At 37.3% G+C, this 27,657-nt stretch overlaps 1 protein-coding gene across 1 annotated transcript in view; it reads right to left on the reverse strand.

Moving 5' to 3' along the window:
* Positions 1–27,657, reverse strand: part of myo16 (myosin XVI) — a 182,646-nt gene that overhangs the window by 143,215 nt on the left and 11,774 nt on the right. The window contains exon 2 of the mRNA XM_016232534.1: positions 10,391–10,651. Within this exon, the coding sequence (XP_016088020.1) occupies positions 10,391–10,651 (261 nt within the window). The remainder of the gene's footprint in view (positions 1–10,390; positions 10,652–27,657) is intronic.

The raw sequence follows: 27,657 nt of genomic DNA on the forward strand, positions 1-27,657 counted from the left end.
ATAAATCGCAGCATGTTTCAGATGAAAAAACGCGACTTCTATTTCGTAGAAATAAAGCGCGTGATTACAGTACTAAGAGCAGCAATGGAGCAGCTCTAATGCTATTAAATTAAAGATGATGTAACAGAGCAAAAAAATGAACAGTGAAAGTAACAAAAACTTGTAAAATACATTTTATTGGGCATAATTAAGTGTGAAAATAACCGAAGGATATACAGTGAAATCAAAAATTATTCAGAGACCAGATATAATTTTTGATATTTTTTTTACTAGTGGGTGCAGGACACTATAGTTCATTTATGTAAGTGAGGATAGCAAAATAAAGTAAACTGTGGCAAATCATACCCAAAAATTCTTCATACAGTGGACTACCAGTAAGATTGATACAAATGTGGGTCCAAAAATTATTCAGACAGAGTCTGGTAAAAAAATTTAAGTTCAGGTTTGCATGAACCTGGATGACAGCATGCCCAGGAGACTACAGGCTGTCATTAAGGCTAAGGGTTGCCCGACAAAGTATTCATAGTTGTGTAAATACTGTCATACTAACAGCTGTCTGAATAATTTTTGGTTGATTGTAATTATTACATACCTTTCTATCAAAGTTATCTAACATTATCAAGCTGAATTTGTTCTGACACAGTTTAACTCGGAGTACTTGTCATATTGTATTACCATTTTCTAAACTATAGCGAATAAACTGTGATAATGGGAGAAATGTTGAAGGGGTCTGAATAAATTTTGGTTTGACTGTCTATTTGATAAATGAAGTTAACCAACTAACATTATACATACCTTTTGGTTTCTGTACCCAATATTACATTTTTTTTTTTACAAATGCAATAAAAATATCGGTATCAGTACTCGGTATCGGCAAGTACCAAAAATAAAAGTATCTGTATCGAGCGAGTACTGGAAAAAGTGGTATCGGTGCATCCCTATATATAATCCTTTTTAATGAAATTTACGCAAGGTTTAATTCTAATTGATTTTAAATGGACACACGACATTATCTGCAATGATACAACAGCCAAGCCTCAAAGGAAAGATGTTAAAGAATGACTGATAAGTAAGAATTCATCTAGTTACAAACTAGCATATAAAGCAGGTGCTAGAGAATTAAATCAGTTAAAACCGTAGACTCTCAGAATTGAAATTGAACTTTATTCCTCCATCTGTGTTAGTTCTTGCTAATTTCCATCTTGTCTCACAGAGCGAATGGTGCATTGCTGAAATGCCACTAGTACTGCATCACAGTGGGCTGTGAGGGGCTTGTAAATGCTTTCATTCGCTCACTCCCAGAGCTCTGTCATTATTCCATTATCCTGACAGCCATTTTATGTTTCCTCCGCAAACCACCTGCCAAAATATGACCAAGATATGTTACATCATTCCGCCCCATTCCACAGGCTTTCAGAAGTAGGACACAGCACTTCAATCTTAATCCTTGTGTAAAGCGACTACAGAATCTCTTGAGGTTCAGGGAATCATTCCCAAGGGGCATTTACTAATGAGATGATTCTAACCTCTTGGTCTTTCAGAATAATGGGCACTGTAGTCTGTGGTCATCTTTAATTTGCGTTGCAGAGATGAAGTGATCATTTAGTGGCATTTACAGGGACCCTGAGGCACAGTGTGGTGGAAGGAGTGATGCCCACCCATATGGTCTTTAAAGGATTGCTGGGCAATATTTTTTTTTTTATGGGTAAAGATTTTTCCAGTTGTCCTTGTGTCTGATATTTACATCTCGGCCTTACACCATAGATATTGATGGACATTCCAGGAGATTTTTTTTAAGATCCCATTGCTTGTGAGACCTTGATCACACATAAGATTTGGTTTGTGGTATATGTAGATGATAAATGCAATAAATTGGAACAGCAAAGAAAAGTGTATGGAGCAATCTTGGTATGAATCTAGGTAAACAATTACAAAAGGCAAACAGTCACTAATGCTTAACCCTGAAAAGTGACCCTGAAAAAAGGCTTAACCCACAAATGCTTAAACCGTGACATTAAATAATAGAAACAAAATTTGGATTTGGAATTTGGAGCTCATATTGGAAAAATATAAAAATTCTATCCAGTGGCCCAAAGTGAGAAAAAAATATTTTTACATGGCAAAAAAAAGAGAGATTAAATTCTTATTAGAACAGATCTTTGGTTTAAAAATAAATCCCCTTTCTTAGTATTTTGTAAGATTTAGAAGTTAAGGCTGGAATACACTTTACACTACATGACTTTTAAAATCTGAACAGATTTTTTTTTAAACACTAGGCATCATGCACTTACCAACTTTGAAAATAGTGACAAAAGAAAACTGTCCATCATACACAACACGACTGAGGATCATACACTACCAGACTTTCAAGTTGTTCCGATCACAACAAACTCATGCAGAAACATGGGCCTTGTTGTGTTCTAAAATTGGCTGAAAATATAGAATGTGTTTGATATCCTCCGATTGGATGGAATCATAGTCTGAAGCTAAAAATCGGAGTCTGTGACCATCAAACACTACACATTTTTTCTATGAAATCCATCATCTCAAATCTGCAGACTGGCTCTGATTTTCGGCAACTAGAGTCAACTTCTCCAGATTGTAACACGGGTGAAATTGTGGCAAAAATTGTATAGTGTATTCAAGGCTTTAAATAAAACTCAAATTTGTTGCCGTTCCGAAATGCAAATGCATGGAAGTTAAGTTTCTGATTCAGGTTTAAAAATTATTAAAGACTCTTAGAACACTAATATGTTGTGTAGGTGTAAACATACAATATACACTCTCAATTAGATCATCCGAATACGAATTCATAGATACTAAACATGGTAGAGTTATATATATGTAAGCTGACAGGAGTGTGTTTCGATTATAAGCCTGCATAACAGTATACAATTTCAAAGACAAAATACACGATGACAATAATATACCCAATGACCTGAAGGATCATGTGTGTTCATTCAAAGAAAGGTTTTCCTATTAATTAATTAGCAAAGAAAAGTCCTTCCCTTGTGGATTTTCCCTATGGGCAAGGAAGCGATTTTCTTCACCTAAATTCCAGGAGGTCGTAAATGTATCGGGTGTCAGGGTTACCATGGAACCAGGGGCCTGTTCGGCTTCCTGGGGTGTTACAGAGTATTTGTTAAATCTAGCTAACAAAATATATAGTGTGTTTGAGTGGTCCAGACGCTACAAGAGTGAGACAAATCCAGCATGATTTACTGCAAGTAAGTTAGCACAGATTCTGTGCTGCTCTAGAAAACCTTGTAATATAACAGCTATTGCACAGAATGAGACAGAGGCAGAATGGCATTGGGATGGAATAAACTACATTTAAAATCATTATCAAGCTCCTGTCAAGATTTTACATTTTATTGAGGCTACACTCATTGATGTAGGTCTACAATTTCAGTTTCTAATGAGCGACAGCTGCTGAAAAGCCTGTAGTAGGGTACTGTGCTGGTTTGTACTTTAAGAAAAAAAAGTGTTTAAAATCTTTACACTTGCATGAGATCAAGACTCCTGTATCTGTAGCCTAATAAATGCTGTATATCTGTTGCCCCACTGTTTTGAAATAATTTCTATGGGGAATAAGCGGAATAAAACACAGGGTACCAAAAGATTACTTCGATATCTTGATGTATCAAAGACAAGGGGTGATTGTAGGCATAAAGAAAAACAAAGAATCTAAAACCTCAAGGTGATGTTTTTTAGGTATTCAAGTTAAATTAAAAGAAAAGATTCTGAAGATGCAAAGCAAATTTTAACTTCATCAAATCACGGTTACCGCATTTTCAGTTGTAGTGGACATTGTGTACAGGAGATATAGGTTAGTTTGTAAAGGAGAAACACCAGACCGTCAGCAATGCCTTTGCAGTCTTTGCAGCGGTTTGACTAAATCAAAATGAATGTTTTAGAAATGCAGACAAATTTTGTTCAAATTGGACAAACAGCCTATGACGAGTTGAAATGACAAAAATCTGAGATATACATTTTGTAGGCCTTGACTCAAGGATTTTTTTTGGATTTCTAGCCTTTTATGGTTATAGAGGTAAGAACCAAACCACAAATAGTCTTATAATGGCACCACAGAGTTTCAGAAAGATGCGGGTCTGTGTGCCTGCCCGGAGTAGATGTGCACCATACTGCCAAGCTTGGCATCTCGAATGCCAAGACACTTTTGACAGAAAACAAAACAAAAACAACAAAGATGAAGAAAATGAAGACAAAGAGGGAAAACAGCAGAAACACAATACGGTTCCAGTGCTGGAAGTTAACTTTGGTATCTGGACCCCCAAAACATCCTATAGTAGCTTAGGCTTTCAGACATGGGAGAATACGTAGGTGTGATTCTCAGAAGATTCATCAAACTGGCACTGAGAATAACATTCAATACCAGCCTAATAACAGGCCAAGGCCTGCGGTGAGCACCGCTTCAATCAGCATTCAGAAACATCACATAAACCAATCCAACTGGAATTGATTTCATCGTTCTGTATTCTGAGAGTGCCATATGCTCCTGCGCCCACTCTCATACGGACCTGATCACATTAAGACAATGAGATTGGAGGACCTCTAATAAGAAACGCACATCCACAGGTGCATGAAGATTATATTTAAAAATCAAACTGATATTGGAAACACTTACTAGAGGCCAAATGTTTATTTATGCCCTTTATTACATAGTATATAGAGATGCTTTGGGTGGCTTACTGATCCAAGAACTCACAATCACTCAGAAAAGCAACAGAAATCCTCTCTGCAACAAGTCACATGATTTGAGGTGTCTAACACCTAAAGTTTTTGAACAGACTCTTAACCGAAGTATAAAAAGGTACACAAGTATGAGCGAGAGTTGCTTAATTCTCCGCGACTCAAGGAAGAAACACTTTTTAATAGGCATAAAATCACACACACTCATATGATAAAAGAGGAAAGGCTGTGGGTCTGCACTTCTATCATAGATTCGTTAACATCTAGCCTTGAGCTAATGTCACAGAAATGTGATGCTTCAGTTCACCACTGAGAAGCCGTGTGAACAGCGCGGGTGATAGCGGCTGAGAGGCAGAGTGTGTAATCTAATCGTGCCTCGGTATCACGGGTGTGTGATCCGCATCTCTCTCATGCCTCAGCACTCGACGCCGCATAAATGCAGAGTATCACATCTGCAACTGAGGAGTGAATGCTCATCTCAGAGCTCAATGATGCTACAGCTCAATGCATATTCGTGTGTGCTAGATCTGATTGTTTCAGTTACTTTCTCCAGGGCTCAGATCTGACAGAGTAAAATGTTTGGACACAGTCTATCAATCGTCATTTGTGTGCAATGCTACTATAATACCAACAATACATGCAAGAAAAATCAATGACATCATTCTATGAAAGCATATTCCATAGAAGTGAAAAAAAATTCACTTGAATCCCACCTTAATCTCCACATAAGTCAAATTTGTTTGTAATGTGCAAAATATTTCTGTCTAGCACAGGGGTGTAACGCAAAACTTTCCCCGTCAGTGAACTATCGTTTCCAAATGTGCCCCTTTCCACTCTGACCTCTGGAACAGCCCTAAATTCCTGATTACGTGGTATTTACACATTTTGACCAATTTTTCAATTAATTAAAGATGGGGGCGATTAGGGACACTGCTGACAGAGTTCCCAGGGCTCCTCTGGGATATCTTCAGCCTGAGGCTAAGATATAAATCCAGCATGCTGAAACTCAGATAGAGTAGAAGAGTCAGCATTTTCAGGGTGCCCGTCACTGTGAAATATAAAACCAAAAATCAATGTGTTGAGTGACACTTGCTGGTTGTCAAGTTAATGTGACACTGATAGTGGTGTAGCTTAGTGGTTAAACATCTAGGCCAGTAACTGAAAAACATTGTAGTTCAAGTCCCAGAAGGGGCAAATCAATAGACCATCATGACTGTGTCATTCAGGAAGGCATTTAACCTTAATCTAAGACGGGAATTACCCAATAAAAAGTGCATTGCTAATTGCTTAAGTACAGGCATCAGCTAAAATCCTAATCTCTAAAACTGGTGACAGGCACAGAGCTTGGTTAAAAGCACACATTGTACACAAAACTGACTCCTCACCTTCCAAAAGTAAAGGTTTTTTTTTTTTTAAAGAGTTTGTCTTAAGTTTGAGTTTTTTTTTTTTATCAGTTTTGTTCGAGGCTCTAAATAGTAAGTAAACGAAATATTCACAAGCAGAACTTTATAGAGAGAACTTTTTTTATAAATCCATTCAAACAACCCATTGACTTTGGGATGACAGAACCAGAAATGCACTGAAGCACTCTATATTCTGCTTTTTAATTTATGTCTGTAAAGTAATCAGTAATTTTTACTTTTGGAAGACAGATATTCTGATTAACCTTTAAAAAAAATAAACAAATAAATACCACATATTTTTGCATGCAGTCTGAGACTGCCGTATAGAGATTGCCAGAACATTATATGGCATTTGCACAGGACGCTGATCGCGTTTGGATGAGCGATCAGAACAAAAGCCTAAGTCATTGCCAGTTTGGTAATTAGTGTTTAGTAGGTGGGCTAAAGTTGCCATTCATCCTCAGCCAAAGGTGCCATGTTTCCAACAGGCGTTGCCACAGGAACACCAGCTGGTGCCGTGGACCAGCTGAACCTGGCTGACAGCCAAGAAGGCAGATGCACATGGTGACCTGTAAAGGCTGCTGGGATATCAGACACAGATTTACCCAGACAGCTGGGAAAATGGTTGGCAGGGACTGAAGGAAGGAAAGATATGAAGACAGAAAGTGGCACATTGAAAGACAAAGGAACAGATGGATGAGTTTCAGCAGGTAGTAAAACATCACCACATACCGGCACCAGCACCGATCAAACTGACCACCCTTTGCTAACCACTTACAATTATTCCCTGTAAAACTGGGGTGTACAATCCAGCTCCTGGAGGTTTAGCTCCAACCAGCCTGGAAGATTCTGATAATCCTGAAGACCTTGATTAGCTGGTTCAGGTGTGTTTGATTAGGATTGGAGCTAAATTCTGCAGGATTAGACAGCCCGGTCCTAAAATCATTCATTTAACTTCCACATTGTGACATTTCCAAATCAAATAGTTGAAATCCAACTTATTCAGATATAAAATATGTCATACTTCAACTGTACAACATCTGTAATAGTGGTCGGAAACATGTCAAATAAAACATTATAGTAGACCTTTACCAACCAGTTACATTTTTTGAGTATTGTTTTTATTGCCTGTATTTCCTGCTCTGTATTTTTTTACAGCAATGACAAAAGAAATCATATTTTTATTAAAGTTGCAAATTTGCAGCCTGAACTGAATGGGATTTTAAAAAATAAATAAATAAATGCAAATAAAAATAATAATAATAATAATAATAATAATAATAATAATAATAAGACAAGAAAATATATATTTGTATATCCTTGTGAGTCACAAAAACAACTATCACTCTTGCAGAAACATTAGTGAAACTTAAGCAAAATTCTGCAGGCGAAAAAGGTCCATTGCCTATTGGCAATAGAATAGTGAAGTATGAAGCACAGCTAAACTCACACAGAAGTCACTTTCAGACCAAGCAATTATCTGTTGGTCAACACAGTGAATCTGAGTCACCAATTTAAACCTGTTGCGAAATCAACATAGGGAAAACTTTTGCCCATACGCAAAAATCTCAATCATGTGGATTTCTATTGACTTGATTTCACCCACTAAAAATTAGCCAAACAATGGGAAACGTGACCACCCCTTTCTAAGCTGGTATATTTCATGAATTCAGAAAGACTTAGGAACTCAGAAGTTACTGGTTGGAATCAGTCTGATGAATCCTTCGGTGAACAAGCTCACCGAATCAATCAGACGTCATTACTTCCTGTGATGTCTGTCTTGAAATAAAGCAGATATTAAGCACTCAAGTGCTTAATAAACTTAAAATCAGTAGCACTATTGACTGGTTGTTCATACGCACAGTTAATTACCCCAGGAATTACTGAGTAATATCTGAATTAACCATGCGTTTAATAGTTTTAAATGTGTCATCAAAGGCCAACTGTACCATACAAATGAGCAAACTGTGAAATGGAGAGGCTTCAGAACCAAGGAATACAGCCATCATGCCCAATTAAAAAGAGAAAAGCCTCATTGCTTGTATGGAAGTGCCGAGAAGATATAATAGATCAAACAGGTATTTTTTTAATAATTAATAATGTTTTGTTCCATTGTTTCTGGTTGTTCACCCCTAATCTGTATCATCTGGGAAAGGAGTCTGTTTGACTTTAAAATGCAGTACTTTAAGCTCTGCTGGGTGATAAGCTTTATGTTGCCTTCAGATGGATGGCACAACATTAAAAAACGAGAGGCTTCTCACCTTTATCTTGCATAAGCAGAATAAGAACAGCACCGCCACTCCCAACCACAAAGTCACAGACAGGAATAGCTGACTTGGGTTAAAAATTCACTTAGCCTCTGCCATTGCTCATGATGCAGAAGGTGGCCCCTCAGTGATTGTCACCCTGTCTCACACAAGCTTCTTTCCCCCGCAAGCTCTTGATTAGATTATTTTTGCCTGTCCCAGGAGTGGCACGGCACACTCTAAATATTAGCTTTTTGACTGGCCCATAATCAGCTTGAGGAATGATCTAATACTCAGCAGCTAATGGCAACTCCTGTGACAGCTCGCCTTTCTGGAAATTAATTTGGCCTTTTTCACCGGCTCGCCCCGCTGACTAACACACTCCTCTCAATCTCTCTGCAACACAAACACACTCACACACACTCAAACAGACAACCCATTCCTTTTTAACTCTTTTCTTTTAGTGTCACGATTTAGATTATAGGTGCCTAAACGTTTTACCATGAAGGGCCAAAAACTTTAATAAGGTAAGGGGGGGAAAGTACATTTTCTTCAAGTACATATCTGTTCAAAAGTTTTGGAAGAATATGCAGGAAAAATAAAGTGTACTGAGTGTGTACATTAGTAAGTCCCAGTCCCAACACTGAACTGACTTGAGCTAATTAATGACACTGTTGTCTTTTAGAGCTGTTTTACAGCAGAATTTGAACTCTAGAGTCTCTATAGTTTAGTTTCCATAATTGATTCCACTTCCCTGTTTATCTCTGTGAAGCTGATTTTACACAATATGTAAGTGCCATAGAAATAAACCGGTTTCTGCAGGTTTTGTGAAGGTAAATTTAAAACTTTAAAGGGGTGGTTGACTGGGATTTTCTAGGCTTGATTGTGTTTATGGGGTGCAGTCTAACATGTGTTCATGCTTCGTTTTTTAAAAAACACATTCTTTTTCACATAATTTTCCTTTATTCCACACCGATCTGTCCCTTCTCTAACAAACGCCTCGATTATTTCCTGTTTTTATGAAGCCCCTCCCTCAGAAATACGCGATGGGCTGAGATTGGTCAGCTGGCTCAGTGTGTTGTGATTGGCTAAACTGCCTCTAGAGCGCGTCTGAACATCCCGCCCCTCAAGCTCAGAATGTGCTTCGGTTGTATTGTAAACAATGACGTCCTCTATATTGCTTATCAATTTGAGCCCAATTGAGATGCAGAGAATATTAATGAAGAGGATCGCACAGAAGAGAGAGATGCAGAGCAGGGCGAGGCCAGGAACAGGATGAGAACGCTGCTTTAGAACATTGGTTTTGAAACTTGTGAATCCATTAGAATCGTTAGAAGACAGAATCGCGATTCATGTATGAACAGATTTTTACATGCACCTCAAGTTTTCTCTTCCTCTTCTCTAAAGCAGCGCAGCATGGCCTCGCCCCCTTTGCTGCGTGTTCCCGGGGGCGGGGTTTATCTGGGTTTGTGACGTAACGGACCCGGGAAGAAGCTCATTGTAGTCCCTTACCAGCCATTTTTGTAGGCATTAAACTGCCAGAATTTTAAAAGACGATATCTCCGTTTGCATTGAACTTTCAGCGCTGCAACTTTGCAGATATTGTTTAAGCTCAAACAGCAACATTACACACTAACTAGCGTTAAAAAAAAGTGAAATCGCAATCAACCACCCCTTTAAGATCAAGTAAAGAAAGTAAATCAAATCACAAAACCCAAATTGAAAAACAAAAAAAAGTGAGGTTATCATTAAAACAAGAAATATCTGCCAATAGCGAAAACAAGTTTAGGGAAACCATAAAAATGGGAAAACAAGGCTTTTTTTGCAATGCATGCAACATTTAATGCATGACTCCTCTACCTTTTGAAGGCCTCAATTTGTGAAAGTCTGAATGAAGGCTTTAAGACCTTTTTAAAACCCGCAGAAACTGTTTTATTTACAAATTTAAAAAAAAAAAAAATTTTTTTGCAGTGTAGTTTGCAACAAGTAACCAAGATGACAGAACATAAACAGACATAAGTTTCTTACCCTCTTTGTCATCGTGTCGTATGATGGTGTCCTGGATGACGTCTGAAAGCGTGAAGCTGATTCTTTGTTTTTTGCGGTTGGTGGACCGGGGCTTGGGGAAGCTCTGCTTCTGTAGCGTCCGCTCGCGCTCGTAGTAGACCCTCAGCTGCTCGCAACGCATGCGTCTGACCAGCCTCTGACGCTGGCCCAACGGCAGAGACTCCAGCAGACACTGGTCTATCTCCATGTTCTGCCTGAACACGTTACATAGCTGAAAACAACCTACACAGAGGGAAAGAGGAGAGGATGTGCAGATGGTTGAGGTAAGAGATATGAGGGAAGAGTGGAAGAGGGAAGAAGGAATAAAATCAGTTAACAAATACATAGCATTTATCTTTTCAATAAAAGTTCTTTAATATATTTGTCAAGGTAAAGAGTGCCTTCAGATATTTCTTTTTTAAAGAAATATAAATTATTCACAAATATCATCAAATGTTTTGGGATTCAAATCACACCACATGACATTTTACAACCTGAACTAACCTTGCTTTGTCATAAACCGGTCTCTCTATCTATAACTTATCTAATATTTTAAGAGACATATTGACCTTGACACACAGTCATGTGTCTCCAGGGCTCCTCTCCATGATATCATTTCCCCTTTTTTGGGGGTGGGTCATTAAGGTTTGTTAATTCGAAAATTAATACTTTTCTTCAATAAGGAGTCATTAAATTGATCAAAGGTGACTGTAAATACATGTATAAAATACAAATGATACCAAGCATTCTGAATCAATCCTGATAAAACGGTATCACAGTTTGCACAAACATATTAAGCAGCACAACTGTTGTCAACATTGATAATAATAAGAAGAAATGTTTCTTGAGCAGCAAATCAGCATATTAAAATGATTTCTAAAGGATCATGCGGTGAAATTTCAGCTTTGCCATCACAGGAATAAATTCCATTTTAAAATATATCCAAATAGAAAATAGCCATTTTAAATTGTAATATATTACAATATCACCGTTTTCACTGTATTTTTAATTAAAGAAATGCAGCCTGGGTAAGTAAAAGGGACTTCTTCAAAAGCAGCTTTTGAATGGTAGTGTATTTGGTCTAAGAAATTATACAGTTTTTTAGCATGATTGAAGCTTAAAATAGCAATTTATGATTATTAATATCAGATTTTACTGTATCTTAAAATGTTACTGATACGTAATCTTGTCAAAAAAGTCTATGCTTCATCCAATCTGACGGCTTAGTGAAACGTAATTAATTTAATTATAATTTTGATAAATGTAATTCTGCTTTGAAAATGTGGCACTTTTGTCACACTATTTTCATCATACTATATTTGGGATGTACTAATTCTACTCTAGCATACTATATAGTACAGACAGTATATTAATTAGCATGCAGTCTTTATCTCCTCTGCTTAACCACTAAAGTCAGGATAAGACTGATGCCAGATAGACAGGTATGTGTATTTCTCAAAGCTCAGTCCATTCAAATCTTATCTGGCACACTCTGCTAGCGTGTCCGTTTAACCTTGAGAGAGCTGAGACTCCACTCACGGCACTAGACTCAATTATCATGACTCTGCATTTCTCCTGCAGTAGCATGGAACAAAGCCAATGCCATCCTGTACACGCACTGTAAAGAACTGCTGAACGCTCTAGGATCTGGAAGGGGCTGTAAATAAAAGGAGAAAACTGTACCCACTGAGATTGAGGTTATTGTAGGGCATTTATTAAACAATTAGTGGCATGAACCTCCAAGAGAACACAATTAAATAATTGGGTAAATTATGGAAATATGGAATAACAAACACTGCATGATGATTAAACTTAATCCATTATTAACACAGAACTATATGTCCAAGCAAACAAATTGATGCAGCAGCCACTAAACAAACTGAATCCACAGTACACAGAAAGTGTCTCAACCCGTGGTCAACTTTGATGCACCTTCATGAATTCTTCAGATATGACATCTCTGCTGTTGAGTTTAACTTTTATTATTATATAGTAGAGAGATGATAGGTAATTGGTGAGGAAAGAGAAAATGTGCTCTGAATGTGATGCTAAAATAAGTTCAAATTTCACTCACAGACACAAGTGGATGTATTCACCATTTACATTTAAAAGGACATTTTTATGCTGATAAATAATTAAAGGTTTAAAATGTTTGCGTCAAACTGGCTGCCCTTCTCCTCAAGGTTCGTTTGCTGCAATCACAGAGCTGCTCAATCATTCTCTCACACTTTCCATCTATCCTCAGCCTGCAGCTGAGCCAGCGCCAGCCACACACATCATGCATTATGAAGTCACTCACCACCCACCTCACCCGGAGAGAGATGAAGAAGAAATATCTACAGAGAAGATGAGCTCATGTTAGAAGAGAGGCTGAGTGTGTGAGATCTCCAACTAAAAAAAAACTTTGGATGAATTACAAGGAGTTTATTTGACCTTGCTGACGCGGCCGCTTCTATCACGGCAATCACACGCACATCAATCCCCTCCCTCGAGGCGGTGTTTCAGGAACGACAGCAGGAAGAACGGCTTCTCTCTCTCCCTCCAAGACACGGCGTTGTGCAAATCTGTAATTACGCCGATAATTCAGGTCACCAGAAGCCCTTCAGCCAGGGAAATAAAAGTTTGAAAGTCTGCCTTTGTAGACAAATTAAAGAGGGAGCTCTTTCTGCCCTCTCTCTTCTATTCACACACCCACATTGTGTCATAATGTTTCACATGCCTGTTAAACAGCCAAAAACCCCACTGACAATACTGCACCTTTCCCAGGGTCACAATGCCAGCCATCATATTTTATTCTATTCTATACATGAAACGGCTTCTGATGAAGACACAAGGATCAGTTCTATACAGTCAACTGAACCCATCGTGACAGAAATGATCTGTTCTATTCTATGAACAGCATATGATGAGGACAGAAGAATCTATTCTATCCATTGTCATACAATATATCGTGGTCGGTAAGATTTTTTAGTGTTTTTGAAAGAAGTCTCTTATGCTCAGAGGCTGCATTTATTTGATCAAAATAGTAAACAGTTACAATTTAAAAGAACAATAACAAGAAACTTTTGGACTGTAGCATCATTAAAACCATATATTCGGTTTTATTCAAAAAACAGCTTCCAATGAAGAAAGACCCTTCTGTTTTATTCATTTAACAGAATCATCAGACATCATCGGTTCTATTAATGGAACTGCTTATGATCAAGACAAAAATATCTATTATTTTCTGTTCCATTTGTGACCCTGGACCACAAAAGCAGTCTTAAGTCGCTGGGGTATATTTCTAGCAATAGCCAAAAATACATTGTATGGGTCAAAATGATTGCTTTTTCTTTTATGCCAAAAAATCATTAGGATATTAAGTAAATATCATGTTCCATGAAGATATTTTGTAAATGTTCTACTGTAAATATATTAAAACTAATTTTTTTTATTAGTAATATGCATTGCTAAGAACTTCATTTGGACAATTTAAAAGGCAATTTTCTCAATATTTAGATTTTTTTGCACCCTCAGATTCCAGATTTTCAAATAGTTGTATCTCGGCCAAATATTGTCTTATCCTAACAAACAATACATCAAAGGAAAGCTTATTTATTCAGCTTTCAGGTGATGTGTACATCTCAATTTCGAAAAATTGACCCTTATGACTGGTTTGTGGTCCATGGTCACATTTATTGATTCAACAGAACCTCTTCTGTCATCAGTTTTTCAAAATTATGTGAAAAAGAATGTGTTTTTAAAAAAACGAATCATCATCTGATGAAGACAGCAATATATATTCGATTCCGTTCCATTCATTTAACAGAACTTGCACAAATTATGTATTCTACTATATTCTACTAATAGAACTATCACATATAAGGTCAAAAATCTATTTAATAGAACTTATAGTGTTTCCCAACCTTGTTCTTGGAGGCACACCAACAGTGCCTTAAATTTTTGGAACTCCTCCTAATCAAACACACCCGAGTTGGTTAGTAGAGGTCAGATAAAGCAGTCATCCAAAATGTGATCTGTTGGTGTGCCTCTAGGAAGAGGGTTGGGAAACACAGCCTCAAAAGGCAGAACTCTATTCCATTCTAGAGACAGATGGAACATGGAATGTGATGTGAACAACGGAAATTAAAATTCTGTTAGACAAAATGTCCATTCCACAACCTGTCCAAACTGCTTCTCTCAAAGTCCTTGTCCGTAAGAACATAAGAGGTCAGGCACATAACATTTAAAATGGCAATTTGATGTAATAGACTATGGGGACCTTTTATAGCTGTGAGTGAAAGTAGTGTTTCAGTAACCTAATTTGACTCCTAAACCATAAAAATGGAACACGACTGCTGAGCTCTACTGGATCTCCAGGTCAATAGTGAAGAAAATGCATTAACATACTTAAACTTCAAAAGACAATGGGCCTCATTCATGAAACATTCGTAAATATAGGAGTACATTCTGAGTAATTTGCGCGTAAAACGGACCTTCCCGAAAACTCTCCTCCAAGTTCACAAACACTTCATACACATCAGATTTGATCGTTAAACATGTGTATGTTAATGAATTCCAATAATTTGTAAACAGGGCGCTTGTGCACGCTCATTCACAATTAGCATAATCCCCCCCTATGAATTACAGCTAGCAAATTGCTTGTCCAGGAACGCAGTGGACTATTCTGGTCTACTTTCTCAGGTTTGGCTCCAGTATATTGCATAAATGCAAAAAAAGACTAATAGGCCATATGCCTAACAATAAATATTCAAAAATGTCAGGTGCTCTTCTTACAACGGCCAACTGGTGGCACTGGAGAACGCTTTGGTGGCACAGCGTTTTTCTAGCTGAGACACGCTGGTTGCTATGATTTGAAATCCACGGCAGTAGCGTATTACTAGCATCTCATTTTGAAGAATATTACGGAATATAAAAAAGCAGTAACCAGCAATATTAACTTCTCTATTGTTGTTCAGTTGTTGTACAAGTGGTATGATTGGATGGCTGGGTAAAAAGTGACCGTGACAAGCGCTGTGTTTTATCCAAAGCTAAACAGTTTATCAACTCTCAGCTACAAAAAAATTATAAGTCCGGCCCAACGACCTTGTAAAATATTATAATGGCAGTGCATCAAATTCAGTGTCATCAGTTTGCCTAAATGAACACAGAACGTTTTATGCACCATTTACACGTGGTAGGGAGCAGGTGTAAATTTCTTTCCTACCAACTAACATTTTGAAAATGCGAACATTTTTATGAATTTGAATGTTTACGTCAGAACAGCTTTACAAACGATTTACACAAAAATTCGTTCTGCTCTTGTTTCATGAATGAGGCCCATTGACTGTAATCTTTTTTCCAAGACCCGAAGCGCAAAAAAAAAAAAAAAAAAAAAAAAAAAACAGACAGCTAAAACATTCAAATATATTATATTTCCACATTCAGATGTCAGAAGATCTTGAGGGAAAAACAGCCCTCTGAGCTGGTTATGAAGTTAAGTCAAGGCTATGTTTTTAACACAAATACTGCTAAAGTAAATGCATCTTGCTTTATGGATGTTCAGGAGTTTTATTGGAAATCAAGACAAGTACTGATAAAGAAAAAAATTTTTGTGGGGTTTGAGAGGTGATGTACTCCCTGCTCGGAGTTGTGATGATAGAAAGAGAGCATGACTGATCCGGGAGAGATGACTATCTGCTTACAGCATCCCACCTGTTACAAACGGACACTGAAGACAACATATGCCATCATTCAGCGAGGCAATTTGCATAAAGTCTGCTTTACTGTGTATTACACTGTGGGGCACATGTGAAGGGAGGGGTTGGATGCTAAACAAAGCGGCATATGGGACGCATGAACTAGAGAAAGGCAGTTTATAAGTTAAAAACAGCCTCAGGACAAAAGACAAAAACAGAGAAAGTGAGCGAAAGACAAACTGATGTCAAACCACAAATGACGTAAGGCCAACAAGAACATGCCAAAGTGTAGGAGGACTCTGAACGATATCGGTTTAACGGTTAAATTCCTCCTATTGCATACATAATCATGTTTTCCATATTTTAGATTAATAATAAACTGACCAAAAGTAAGAAATGCAACAAATGGGAACAGGAATTATGTAGCGACCAAAACAAAAATAAATAAAAGTTAAAAAAAAAACTATTTGAGACACATAAAAGACACATTTGTCTGCTCTCTTTGCAGCATACGGTACAACTCATCCATTAAAAAAAAAATTAAGTAATAAACACCAACAACAATAATAAATGTGTATATTTTTTTAATTATATATTTAATTTTTAATAACTAAAACTGTAATCCACTTGTGTCTATAAAACATTAATATTGTGAAATATTATAATTTAAAAACTTTTTTCTATGTTAATATATTTTAAAATGTAATTTATTGCTGTGATGGCCAAGCTGAATTGTCAGCAACATTACTCCAGTCTTCACTGTCATGTTCCTTTAGAAATTATTCTAATATGCTGATTTGGTGCTCAAAAAATACTTATCAATGTTGAAAAAAAGTTATGCTGCTTAATATTTTTGTCTCAAGTTGTGATTTATTTCAGGATTCTTAAAAGGAATAGAAAAACAGCATTTATTTGAAATAGTAAAACTTATATATTATTACAAAACATTTCTAGCACTTTCTATAAATAAAAACATTAATTCCTACATTAAAGTTATGGTTAATTATTCATATTTCCCCATGAGCTGATTCGCTATACTGACTAAATACTTTTTTTTCCCCACTGTATCATCAGTTTCTGTTGACTGTCAGAAGAAGAAAAAAAAAAAAAAAGCAACTCCTTTTCACCCCCCATTTCAATATCTCTCCCCAAGATCTGCAGCAGAATAGGACGCAGAAGCAGAATTATTCATCCCTCCAATCTTGTTCTGTTCTACATTCTGATGCTGCCTTCACTGAGGAAAGCAGACGGGCTCTCTTCTCCCTCTGTGCTGACTCAGTCTCTCTCTGATAAGACTGAAGATTAAATACATTTTTAAATAAGCTCTGGCACTGCAGTTAAATAAGCCTTTGGTTGTAAAAGAATCCAATTACCCTAAAATCAGTTCCATGGCTTTTCTCCTTTGTCTCTCCGATGCAAACCTCCGAGGAACCAGAGAAGGTCTTCACACTCCTGGCCTCTCACCTAACATCTGACAACATCCATACTGGAGCATTTATTCGGTAATACCCAAAACCACACACAGGGGCTACAGCTCAACGTGAAGCATCAGGAGGATTGAGAAAACTATTTTTCCCCTTCATCTTCTAACCTACACGTAAATATACACTTTCAAGACTCACAGCTCCTCAAGTAAGTGCTATAATTGCTGCACTTCCAAGCCTACAGATTTAAACGCAGTGCCGTGAACATTTGCCCTTCAAATGCACAGCAATGTCAGACACACTAAGAGCAGTAGGGAATCCCACAGCTCCGCTCAACATGGATGTGGAAAACATTCTTGTTTAAAGCCTTGAACACAACCCACAAGACTCAACCATAAGGCAGAGGAAGCATGAACGCAATTCCATTAACAAAGGGAATTAGCCATGAGCTTTCATATCCCCTTAAGCCTGCTATCAGTGAGCCACAGATATGTGGGACAGTGGGACAGTAGCATGGCAGCACATACAGTATAACCACAGGACTGTATGGCACAGGTTCAGAGCTCATATGAAGCTATAATTCTCAGAGTCTCCCATTTCTTAGTCACGGAATGAAACAAGCATGATCCAAACTCAGCCAAGAGTGAAGATCATGTGGATTAAAAGCATGCGGAGGAATACTGACCAACTACATTCTGCCTGGCATTGGTAATGGCTCGCAATTCCATTTAGAGAAATTGCGAAGGGAGATTAGGGGCTGATGAGTTGTCTCGCAAAGTATAGGATAGTAAAATTGAGAAATACATTGGAGTGTCTGAATTGAACACGTTTGGCTACTGGTAAGAAGCAAGCATTTTAATGTAGGTCAAGACACGGAAGGCATTATGAATCAGTTGCGGTGGCAGTGATATTAGCACAACAACATGCTGTTGCATGTGGAGTACACTGAAAACGTGTGGTAAAATGATCTGTCTGTGGTTCTACAAGGCTAAAGGCAGAGTTTAAGGAACAGTTTGTCCAAAGGTGACATTTTGTCATTATGTTTGCATGTTTATTTCTGTCGCCTCTGGCTTGCTTAGTTGGGGACACTTCATTTCCACCGATATTGTTGACTTGATTGCAAATGATTGCAAAGATACTATTTAAACTGAACTGAGCTGGATGATGACTTCACTGAATTCAATGATGAACTGTCTTTAACTGAAAAATGAGTGTTTACTATTGTGATTTTGCATTATTGACACTATTTTCCTAATTAATGCTGTTCAGTTGCTTTGACACAATCTGTATTGTTAAAAGAGGATTGAGAAAACTATTTTTCCCCTTCATCTTCTAACCTACACGTAAATATACACTTTCAAGACTCACAGCTCCTCAAGTAAGTGCTATAATTGCTGCACTTCCAAGCCTACAGATTTAAACGCAGTGCCGTGAACATTTGCCCTTCAAATGCACAGCAATGTCAGACACACTAAGAGCAGTAGGGAATCCCACAGCTCCGCTCAACATGGATGTGGAAAACATTCTTGTTTAAAGCCTTGAACACAACCCACAAGACTCAACCATAAGGCAGAGGAAGCATGAACGCAATTCCATTAACAAAGGGAATTAGCCATGAGCTTTCATATCCCCTTAAGCCTGCTATCAGTGAGCCACAGATATGTGGGACAGTGGGACAGTAGCATGGCAGCACATACAGTATAACCACAGGACTGTATGGCACAGGTTCAGAGCTCATATGAAGCTATAATTCTCAGAGTCTCCCATTTCTTAGTCACGGAATGAAACAAGCATGATCCAAACTCAGCCAAGAGTGAAGATCATGTGGATTAAAAGCATGCGGAGGAATACTGACCAACTACATTCTGCCTGGCATTGGTAATGGCTCGCAATTCCATTTAGAGAAATTGCGAAGGGAGATTAGGGGCTGATGAGTTGTCTCGCAAAGTATAGGATAGTAAAATTGAGAAATACATTGGAGTGTCTGAATTGAACACGTTTGGCTACTGGTAAGAAGCAAGCATTTTAATGTAGGTCAAGACACGGAAGGCATTATGAATCAGTTGCGGTGGCAGTGATATTAGCACAACAACATGCTGTTGCATGTGGAGTACACTGAAAACGTGTGGTAAAATGATCTGTCTGTGGTTCTACAAGGCTAAAGGCAGAGTTTAAGGAACAGTTTGTCCAAAGGTGACATTTTGTCATTATGTTTGCATGTTTATTTCTGTCGCCTCTGGCTTGCTTAGTTGGGGACACTTCATTTCCACCGATATTGTTGACTTGATTGCAAATGATTGCAAAGATACTATTTAAACTGAACTGAGCTGGATGATGACTTCACTGAATTCAATGATGAACTGTCTTTAACTGAAAAATGAGTGTTTACTATTGTGATTTTGCATTATTGACACTATTTTCCTAATTAATGCTGTTCAGTTGCTTTGACACAATCTGTATTGTTAAAAGCGCTATATAAATAAAGGTGACTTGACTTGACTTGACTTATTTGTCAGCTATACTGTGGGTGAAACGAGCTGGCTAACAAAAATAAGGTTGTCAACTGCAAAAATGAACTGTGATGGTAGGATCAGCAAGAATTGGACCGATAGTTCCAAACAAAAATGTTTTACCATGTGTGCAATATTTTTTCAACTAATTTGTTTATGAACGTATAATAACTTACAGGTATTATGGAAAAAAATAACCCTAATATTTGATGGGGGAAAAGTACAAAATATTTCTGAATGTTTTAATCATTTAAAACATGTAAAAAAAAAAATTGTAAAAAAATTTTTTAAAAGCATTATTCATTTTTAAATATTACCAAATAAATCATTTAAAAATTTATAATTTTTTTTATAAACTAAATAATATAAAATGGATGCATTTTAAACATTTTAAATGATAAAAGTCAAGAAAAAAAAGAAAAGTGGTTACATTTACACATTTTGCATTAGGCCCAACCAGATCCAAAATCCTTACTGGTAAGCCCTGCAAAGCCGTCATTCGGATTCATAGAAGACTTGGAATACTACAAACATAAGCCATATGAACGGTTTTCATGCCATTTTGACATTTATTTTTTGTGCATGACAGCCCCCCCTTCACTTTTAATTTTGTTATATAGAAAAACAGGAGCCAGGGCATTCAGCAAAATATCTGTTCCTCAGAAGAAAGAAATGTTTGGAACAATAAAGATGAGTTACTGATGAAATTTTCATTTGTTGGTGATTGTGAACTATCCCTTCAACATGAAATCATATAAAAAAAAAGTATTATATATTTAAAAGTAGTGCAAATCAATAATTACTGTATGAATGTGCATCTGCATAATAATTAGTCAAATAAATTTCCAGTGGTGAGGAACAGAAAGCAGTTTGGCTTTGGACATTAGTAGAACAGTTACATTTACTCCAAAAGGCAGAAATGGGAAACTGCTTTACTACTAGTCCCAGCATGACTGAGTGAACCAGGAATGAACTTCTGCATTTCTCTCTAAACCCTGTCTCGATTTCATCTCTTTCTTCAGCTGTTCTCCACTGCAGTCTTTCTATCCAACTCCGTCTCTGTCTAATAAAGCCATCAACCTTTTCTTCGTTCCCTTTTTACATCCACTTTACAGTCCCATACACCAGTTTTTTTTATTCAACCATTCACCAACATTTCCAGTGGTTTCATCTTGACCTCATTGATCGCTGTCTGTTTCTCACAGTCTTCTTTACGGCCTACATTAAGAGAGTCCATAACAGTTTTATAGAGGACTGCATTAAATCAAACAAAGCCTTCACCCACACGCCGAAATTTGTTACAGACGTAGACCTCTGCTGAAACAGCATTTGCTACTATACTGTGTATTTACAATGTGATGCATTTCAGAATGAAACAGGACAGGAGAGAAGCAAGGGTGGGATTAGATTTTATCCATCTGTGATTGATTGGATTGTGAAAAGTGGGTGTTACACACAAGAAAGAAGTGAGATGTAAACGGAAGTTTGTAGTTGATGCTTTTTGACTGGGATGTTGAGGCTTCAACATTGACTGGGGTGTTAAAGGTCAAGTTCATCAAGGGAATCTCATTGCATCCTAAACACCTATTTAAGTGATATCGGACAGGTAGTCTGGATATTTTATAAATGGTAGCTTGCAAAAAAAAAAAACCTTACAACTACTTTAGCCAATGGCTAGACTAGTTACACACAAGCAAGGATTTAGAAAGTCTGGATTGCCTATAATGCTTAAATATCTAGTTGGCTGCTGGTTAGCATTACCCAATAGCAGAGGTCTGTCCATGAATGGACCATGAGAATGTAGACCATGAATGTACATTAAAAGAGTAAACAGGGCTCCGTTTACACAATTTTTACTCACATCTGACCCAGATCGGATATTGCTGCATACATTTAAACAGACAAAAATACTCAAGATCAGGTCTTCTATATCCAATCTGAGCCACTTTCGAATGCATTTTTAAATCAGAGGCATATCCGATTTAAGGACATTTGATCTACATCCAATCACGTATCTCAGATTCCACAGTGATAGCCTTACGAAGCAGACCTGCCTGGAAGCGCTCACACAAAAACTCAAAGCTGTTCTAGTTGAGGCAGATGTTCTGAACCATATTGTCTGTTGTCAGATGCATGGAGTTGGTTCCACCACTCTTGCCTTCTAGGTCTAAAGGCCGTGACACAACGAGCCGATAGCTTACGCTCATCTTACTCCAGCATTCAAATGCATATTTTCACTCACACTTGACATAGCCGTCCGGAATGAAGAACGTAATCAATTTGATTCATATTCAAAATGGTAAGCAACTGCTTGTCTGTTTACGGTTTTATAGCCACAGTCCTACTTTCTCTTTTTGAATGAATATAGACTATTGCCACCTGCTGATACAGAACGTTATTTCTTCTCACGCAGACGCAAAACGTACATGCTAGTGGGCCGTTGTCTATAGGCTTCATGGTGTGTTCAAGTTTTTTGCTGTAACTTTGGTTTTAAGACCACAACAGCAGAAAAATATGGCTTTTGTTTTGTTTGTTTTTTTCTCTCTAATTAAATCACAATAGATTTTTGCAAAGATGAATTAGTACTAAACCATTCAAAACTCAAAAGGGACATATAATATATATATATATATATATATATACACATATATACACATATATACACACACACAGTATAATAAAATAATATTGTAGTATAAGCCAATGGAATATTCAGTTTGGGCAGGAAATGACTGTAAACCGAGAATAGAACATTTATAATCTAGAACATTTACACAGAAAAATTAATGCAAGTCTAGCATTTTTGACAATGTTGATTTTATACAGTATACACATGAACCTTGTAGCATAAACCTATTCACTACTACTGTGAAATGTAGCCTGTCTTATGGAGTACTGATATGCCACACATGCAGGGTTGGTGACACCTCTGACTGATTCCAAAATATGTCACTTATGTGTGACTGAACGAGTCATGGAGAGAGGCAGAGAATGGCAGGAATGATGGGATAGAGAGGGAGATGGGTGAATTTTCCTCCTTTTTCTTGGTTGCTTCTGTGTCTCCGCTTCCAGGCTGTCAGGTATTGATTTACACTGGAGTATCATACAAGCTTCTGTTAATATAAGAGGTAGGGGAACAGGGAAGCATAAATCAGACGGAGCACTCACTCTCTCTTTGTCTTTCAAACAAACATACTCAACTTCGTGAATACACAGAGGATGCAATGACTAAAAATCACTTATTTCTTTCCTCTCACAAGACTGATGGGATCAGACAAATCCAAATGTGAAAGACTTCCGTAAGCACACACTTGTCTCCTGTACTACATCTCAAACCTTGAGGGGGATCTGAGAAGTGCACTAGTCACATGCATAAACACACACACACAATGCTCTGCTGGCTTCGCACCCAAGTGTGCGACCTTGCACATTCTCTCACTGTTTGCCTCTGGCACTGGCCACCATTGAGCCTCTGTCCGCTCAAACACACAGGAAGGAAAAGTAAAGGTGAGAGGAAGAGAGGGAGGGGTAAGTGATAGCACAGGCCACTTTCTATGAATTTGCTGTATTATTTGTATTCAATTATTGGAGGCACAAATCTATTGTTTTTTTTCATTGTGAAAACTATTAGATATACAGACACTTTTTTTTAAATCATAGCATGCTCTCTGCCAGATGTTTCTGTGGGTCTACATGTCTGTTTTCCCTCCTCCCTCCTTGTCTTCTGTGTCTCGGTCTCGCTCCCTCCTCCCTTTGGAGTTCTCTTTCTCCTGTCCTTTGCCTATACCTCTCTCATCCCTTATACATGCATGTATATCTCCTCATGAGTTCAAATAGTGAAATGGTGGAGGGGGTCTGAAGTGCTCCAGGTTATTGAGTTTGGACTGACCGAATTGTATAGTTCAGTTGAGAAAAGGTATCCTTCTGCCAGTTGTGTTCCTAATATGTCCAGAACTTCCTGGCCATACTTTCATTTTATATAACATATATTTCTTGGCTTGTGTACCGCACATATGTAATCCATATCTCATTGGATGAATCACTGCACCACCCCTTACGATGTGACTATATAATCTGTTGAAGTAATAATAAACTTTGAAGAAGTTTGTGAACATACAATTGGCTTCATGTTCATAATTCTTTCCATGGGCCCATGCAAGGACTGAGAATAGTCGGACGGCATCGAAAGATAAAGAGCTAAGATATGCTTAACACACTTAAATTAATGTTTTACTGAAACACAGAATTTACAACTTTGCCAAAGATGAAAAACTTCAAACAAAATTGTTAATTAAATTTTGGTAATTGAACCGGTTGTAAGCCATCTGTAGTAAAGTTCTTCAGCAATAAGCCATCTCTCGATATTTCAGCTTATCGATTTTTACATATTGCTACTGTGGCATCAAATATTAATCCATATATGCAGTTGCAATCAAAATTATTCAACCCCCTTGACCTGCAAGACATTGTTGCAGAAAACAGCATTTTATGAAAACAATTCAACAAAGACATCAGTGAACTATTAGAGAAAGTTTCTTAATACACATTTGAGTGATTCTGAGAATGTAACTTTGATGAATAAGTATTCTCTAAACATTCATGTTCAAAATTATTCAAGCCCCAAAAAAACGCTTCTACAAAAAAAAGTTGCATCTGCAGATATGGTCTTGTTTAGGTATCTGTGCCTTTGTGCATACGGACATCTGACTGCTAAGTAGTGATTTTGTTTTTCAGCAATACAGTGCACCCTTAATTTACAGAGAAAAGTAGGTCTGGGAAAAATCTGTAGATGGAAAAATTTCCATACAAGTTCTTTGTGCATTTTTCTTTTTTTTCTACTTGTTACTTTGCATGTTTTGTTAGAATTTTTTTATTTACTATTTATTCAGGTTTTTTAAGGCATCTAATATTTTGATACTTCATTTCCATGATCTAAATATTCTTAAAAAGTTTGTCATTTGGATGTGTGTAGGCCTTCTTGCATTATTATGCGGTTACATTATGATTATATATTCAGTGGCATAAAATGGTCTTTAAAATGACAATAATAATCGCTTATCGCAATTATTTCTGGGACAATATAATTGCACAACAAAAATTTGTTATCGTGACAGGCCTACCTATAGGTGCTTAGATGCTTCTGTCACCTCTCTACCGCAGTCTTGGCCCATTCTTCACCGGAAAAAGCTTTCAGATTACTGAAAGATCACTAATCTTTGGTTTTCACATTGCCACTGCTTTCTTCACATTCAACCAAATATTTTAAATGGGAGTTAAATCTGCAGACTGAACAGGCCACTCAAGTACATCCTATGACTGATCCCTGAACCAAACATTTAAGATTTGCATGTATACTTTGGGATGGCTGTCCTGCAGGAAAGTCCATTGATCATCAGTTTCCGTCTTTGCACCAAAGGCATCACAATCATTGCCAAAATGGCCTGATACTTCAAAGAATCCATGATGTCCTTCATGCAGTCATGATTTCCACTTCCTGCAACAGTAAAACACCCCCATAACAGGACTGGTCCACCTCCAAGTTTGACCATGGAGATGGTGTTCTCCTGCCTATTTTGCACCAGACATACCACTGATCCATGGGTCCAAAAGTTCCAGTTTGGTAACATTGCTCCATAAAACATTCTTCCAGAACTCCACAGGTCTATCCAAATAAATTATAGCTTATTCAAGTCGGCCTTTTATGTTCTTCTTGGTCAAGATTCGGCAAGATGCCCCAACACGAAGGCCATACTTATAGTGTTCTTCTTATACTCTGCCTTGAAATGTTTTTCCTGCTTTCATCTGGTAATCTTGCAAGTCTTTGGCTATACATTGCAGGTTTTTCTCAGTTGCTCTGATCAAATTTATTATGATATTGTGCTTTTTCTTCAACACCCTCAAAGGTTTTCTGGTACAACACATTTTAAGCTAAGGAATCAGGCTGCCTGCTGTATCTCTAGGAATTTTTAATGTCTTGGAAATCTGCATGTAACCTTTCTATTGTAATAAAACTATTTCTTACTTTATATTGTAATAAAACGTTCTTCTATAGCTTTTGAGAGCTCTGTTGAATTTGCATATTTGCTACTCACGTCAGCACATGCATGTATGTGTAACAGCTCAAGCTAATTATCTTTTTAAATAGAGTTTCTAAAGGCTTAATTGTGTTTTAAGACAATTTTGTTCCCCACCATACAAGAAAAAGTGACTTAAAAACAGCACTGTTGAATAGGGGTTGAATAATTGTGACACAGCGGTGTTATTAAAAAAAATCCTTTAACTCAGAAATATTACATTATATTGATATTATCATTTTTAATATGCCAGTAAACTCTTATAGATGCAATTTTTATAAAATCCTGTATCTTCAGAAAAGCTTGTATTTAGTAAGTACTACAGTCTCCGAGGGGTTGAATAATTTTGATTGCAACGGTGTGTGTGTGTGTGTGTGTGTGTGTATATATATATAGGCCTATATGTCATTTCGACTGATTATTTTCAGTTGCCGAAACAGTGTATTACTAGTTTTATCAATTATTATCTAGCGCTAAAATCTAACCTAGCATAAAAAGAAGCTAGTTCAAAGACATCAAACTTCTGTACCCCCACCTCCCACCTTGAACTGTCACACCTTCCAGACTGTATCAAACAATGACAATAACTAATATTCAGTTCATTCAATAACTAAATTAACTATTAACTCATTTTATTTACCAAAAAAAACTGTAACATTTAGGGTTGTTGTTTTTTTTTCAGCTCAACCCTGTCGCCGCATTTCCACAATATTATGTATTAATAATATTAATAAATATTTATTAAAAATTAACATATAACTTGGAACCGTTGAACAGCATAAATAATTGTATTCTGTTTCCTCCATTTGTACACACATTTCAGTTTTGGCAATTCACCAAGCTCAACCATTCAAGCTTGCTCCCCCAATTTAAGTTTAAAGCATATAGATCAAACAAACATTTATCTTTAATATATGGGAAATATAAGTTTATGAATAGCTGCAAACCAATACTTGAACCAAACTAGCAAGCGGACACATCTCAATTTAGGTTGCAAACCTCATTTAAAACAAACTGAAAATAAAATAAAATAGTTTATAGATATTTATTCGACCTCCTGAGGATGACCGGAACATTTTCTGTAGGTTACGCAAAACCATTTTTTCTGGACCTATTTTGTACTCTATCCATGGAAAGTGCCACAAACAACATTAAACAGAGCAAAAGCATAATATAATCCATTAAAAGCGACAGAGGTGGGGGTAATGAGCAAAACATACAGAGAAAAAAAGCATTAGAGATGAAGGAGAATTAGACTATCTGAATAAAGATGAAAAGAGAGGGGTGGCAAAGGGACAAGTTTAACAACTGCCTTTCATCTGCAGCTGGCAACACAAATGCTTCCTGATTACCACCTTCTCCCACATCAGCATCTCCACCCTCCCAGCCACCATGGCTACATCCGTTTCTGTCTAAAGAACTCCCTTCTTTCTCTCCATTATCCTACCGGACACTTTCTCTTGTGCAGGTGTGTTCATGACCACACGCCCACCACAAATGCATATGCACACAAGAGAGGGATCCTGCAGAGGCTGTCAGACTGTCACCCACCGGCCGTCTGTC

Source organism: Sinocyclocheilus grahami, unplaced genomic scaffold (assembly GCF_001515645.1).
Source record: "Sinocyclocheilus grahami isolate Dianchi unplaced genomic scaffold, SAMN03320097.WGS_v1.1 scaffold413.1, whole genome shotgun sequence".
NCBI lineage: Eukaryota > Metazoa > Chordata > Actinopteri > Cypriniformes > Cyprinidae > Sinocyclocheilus > Sinocyclocheilus grahami.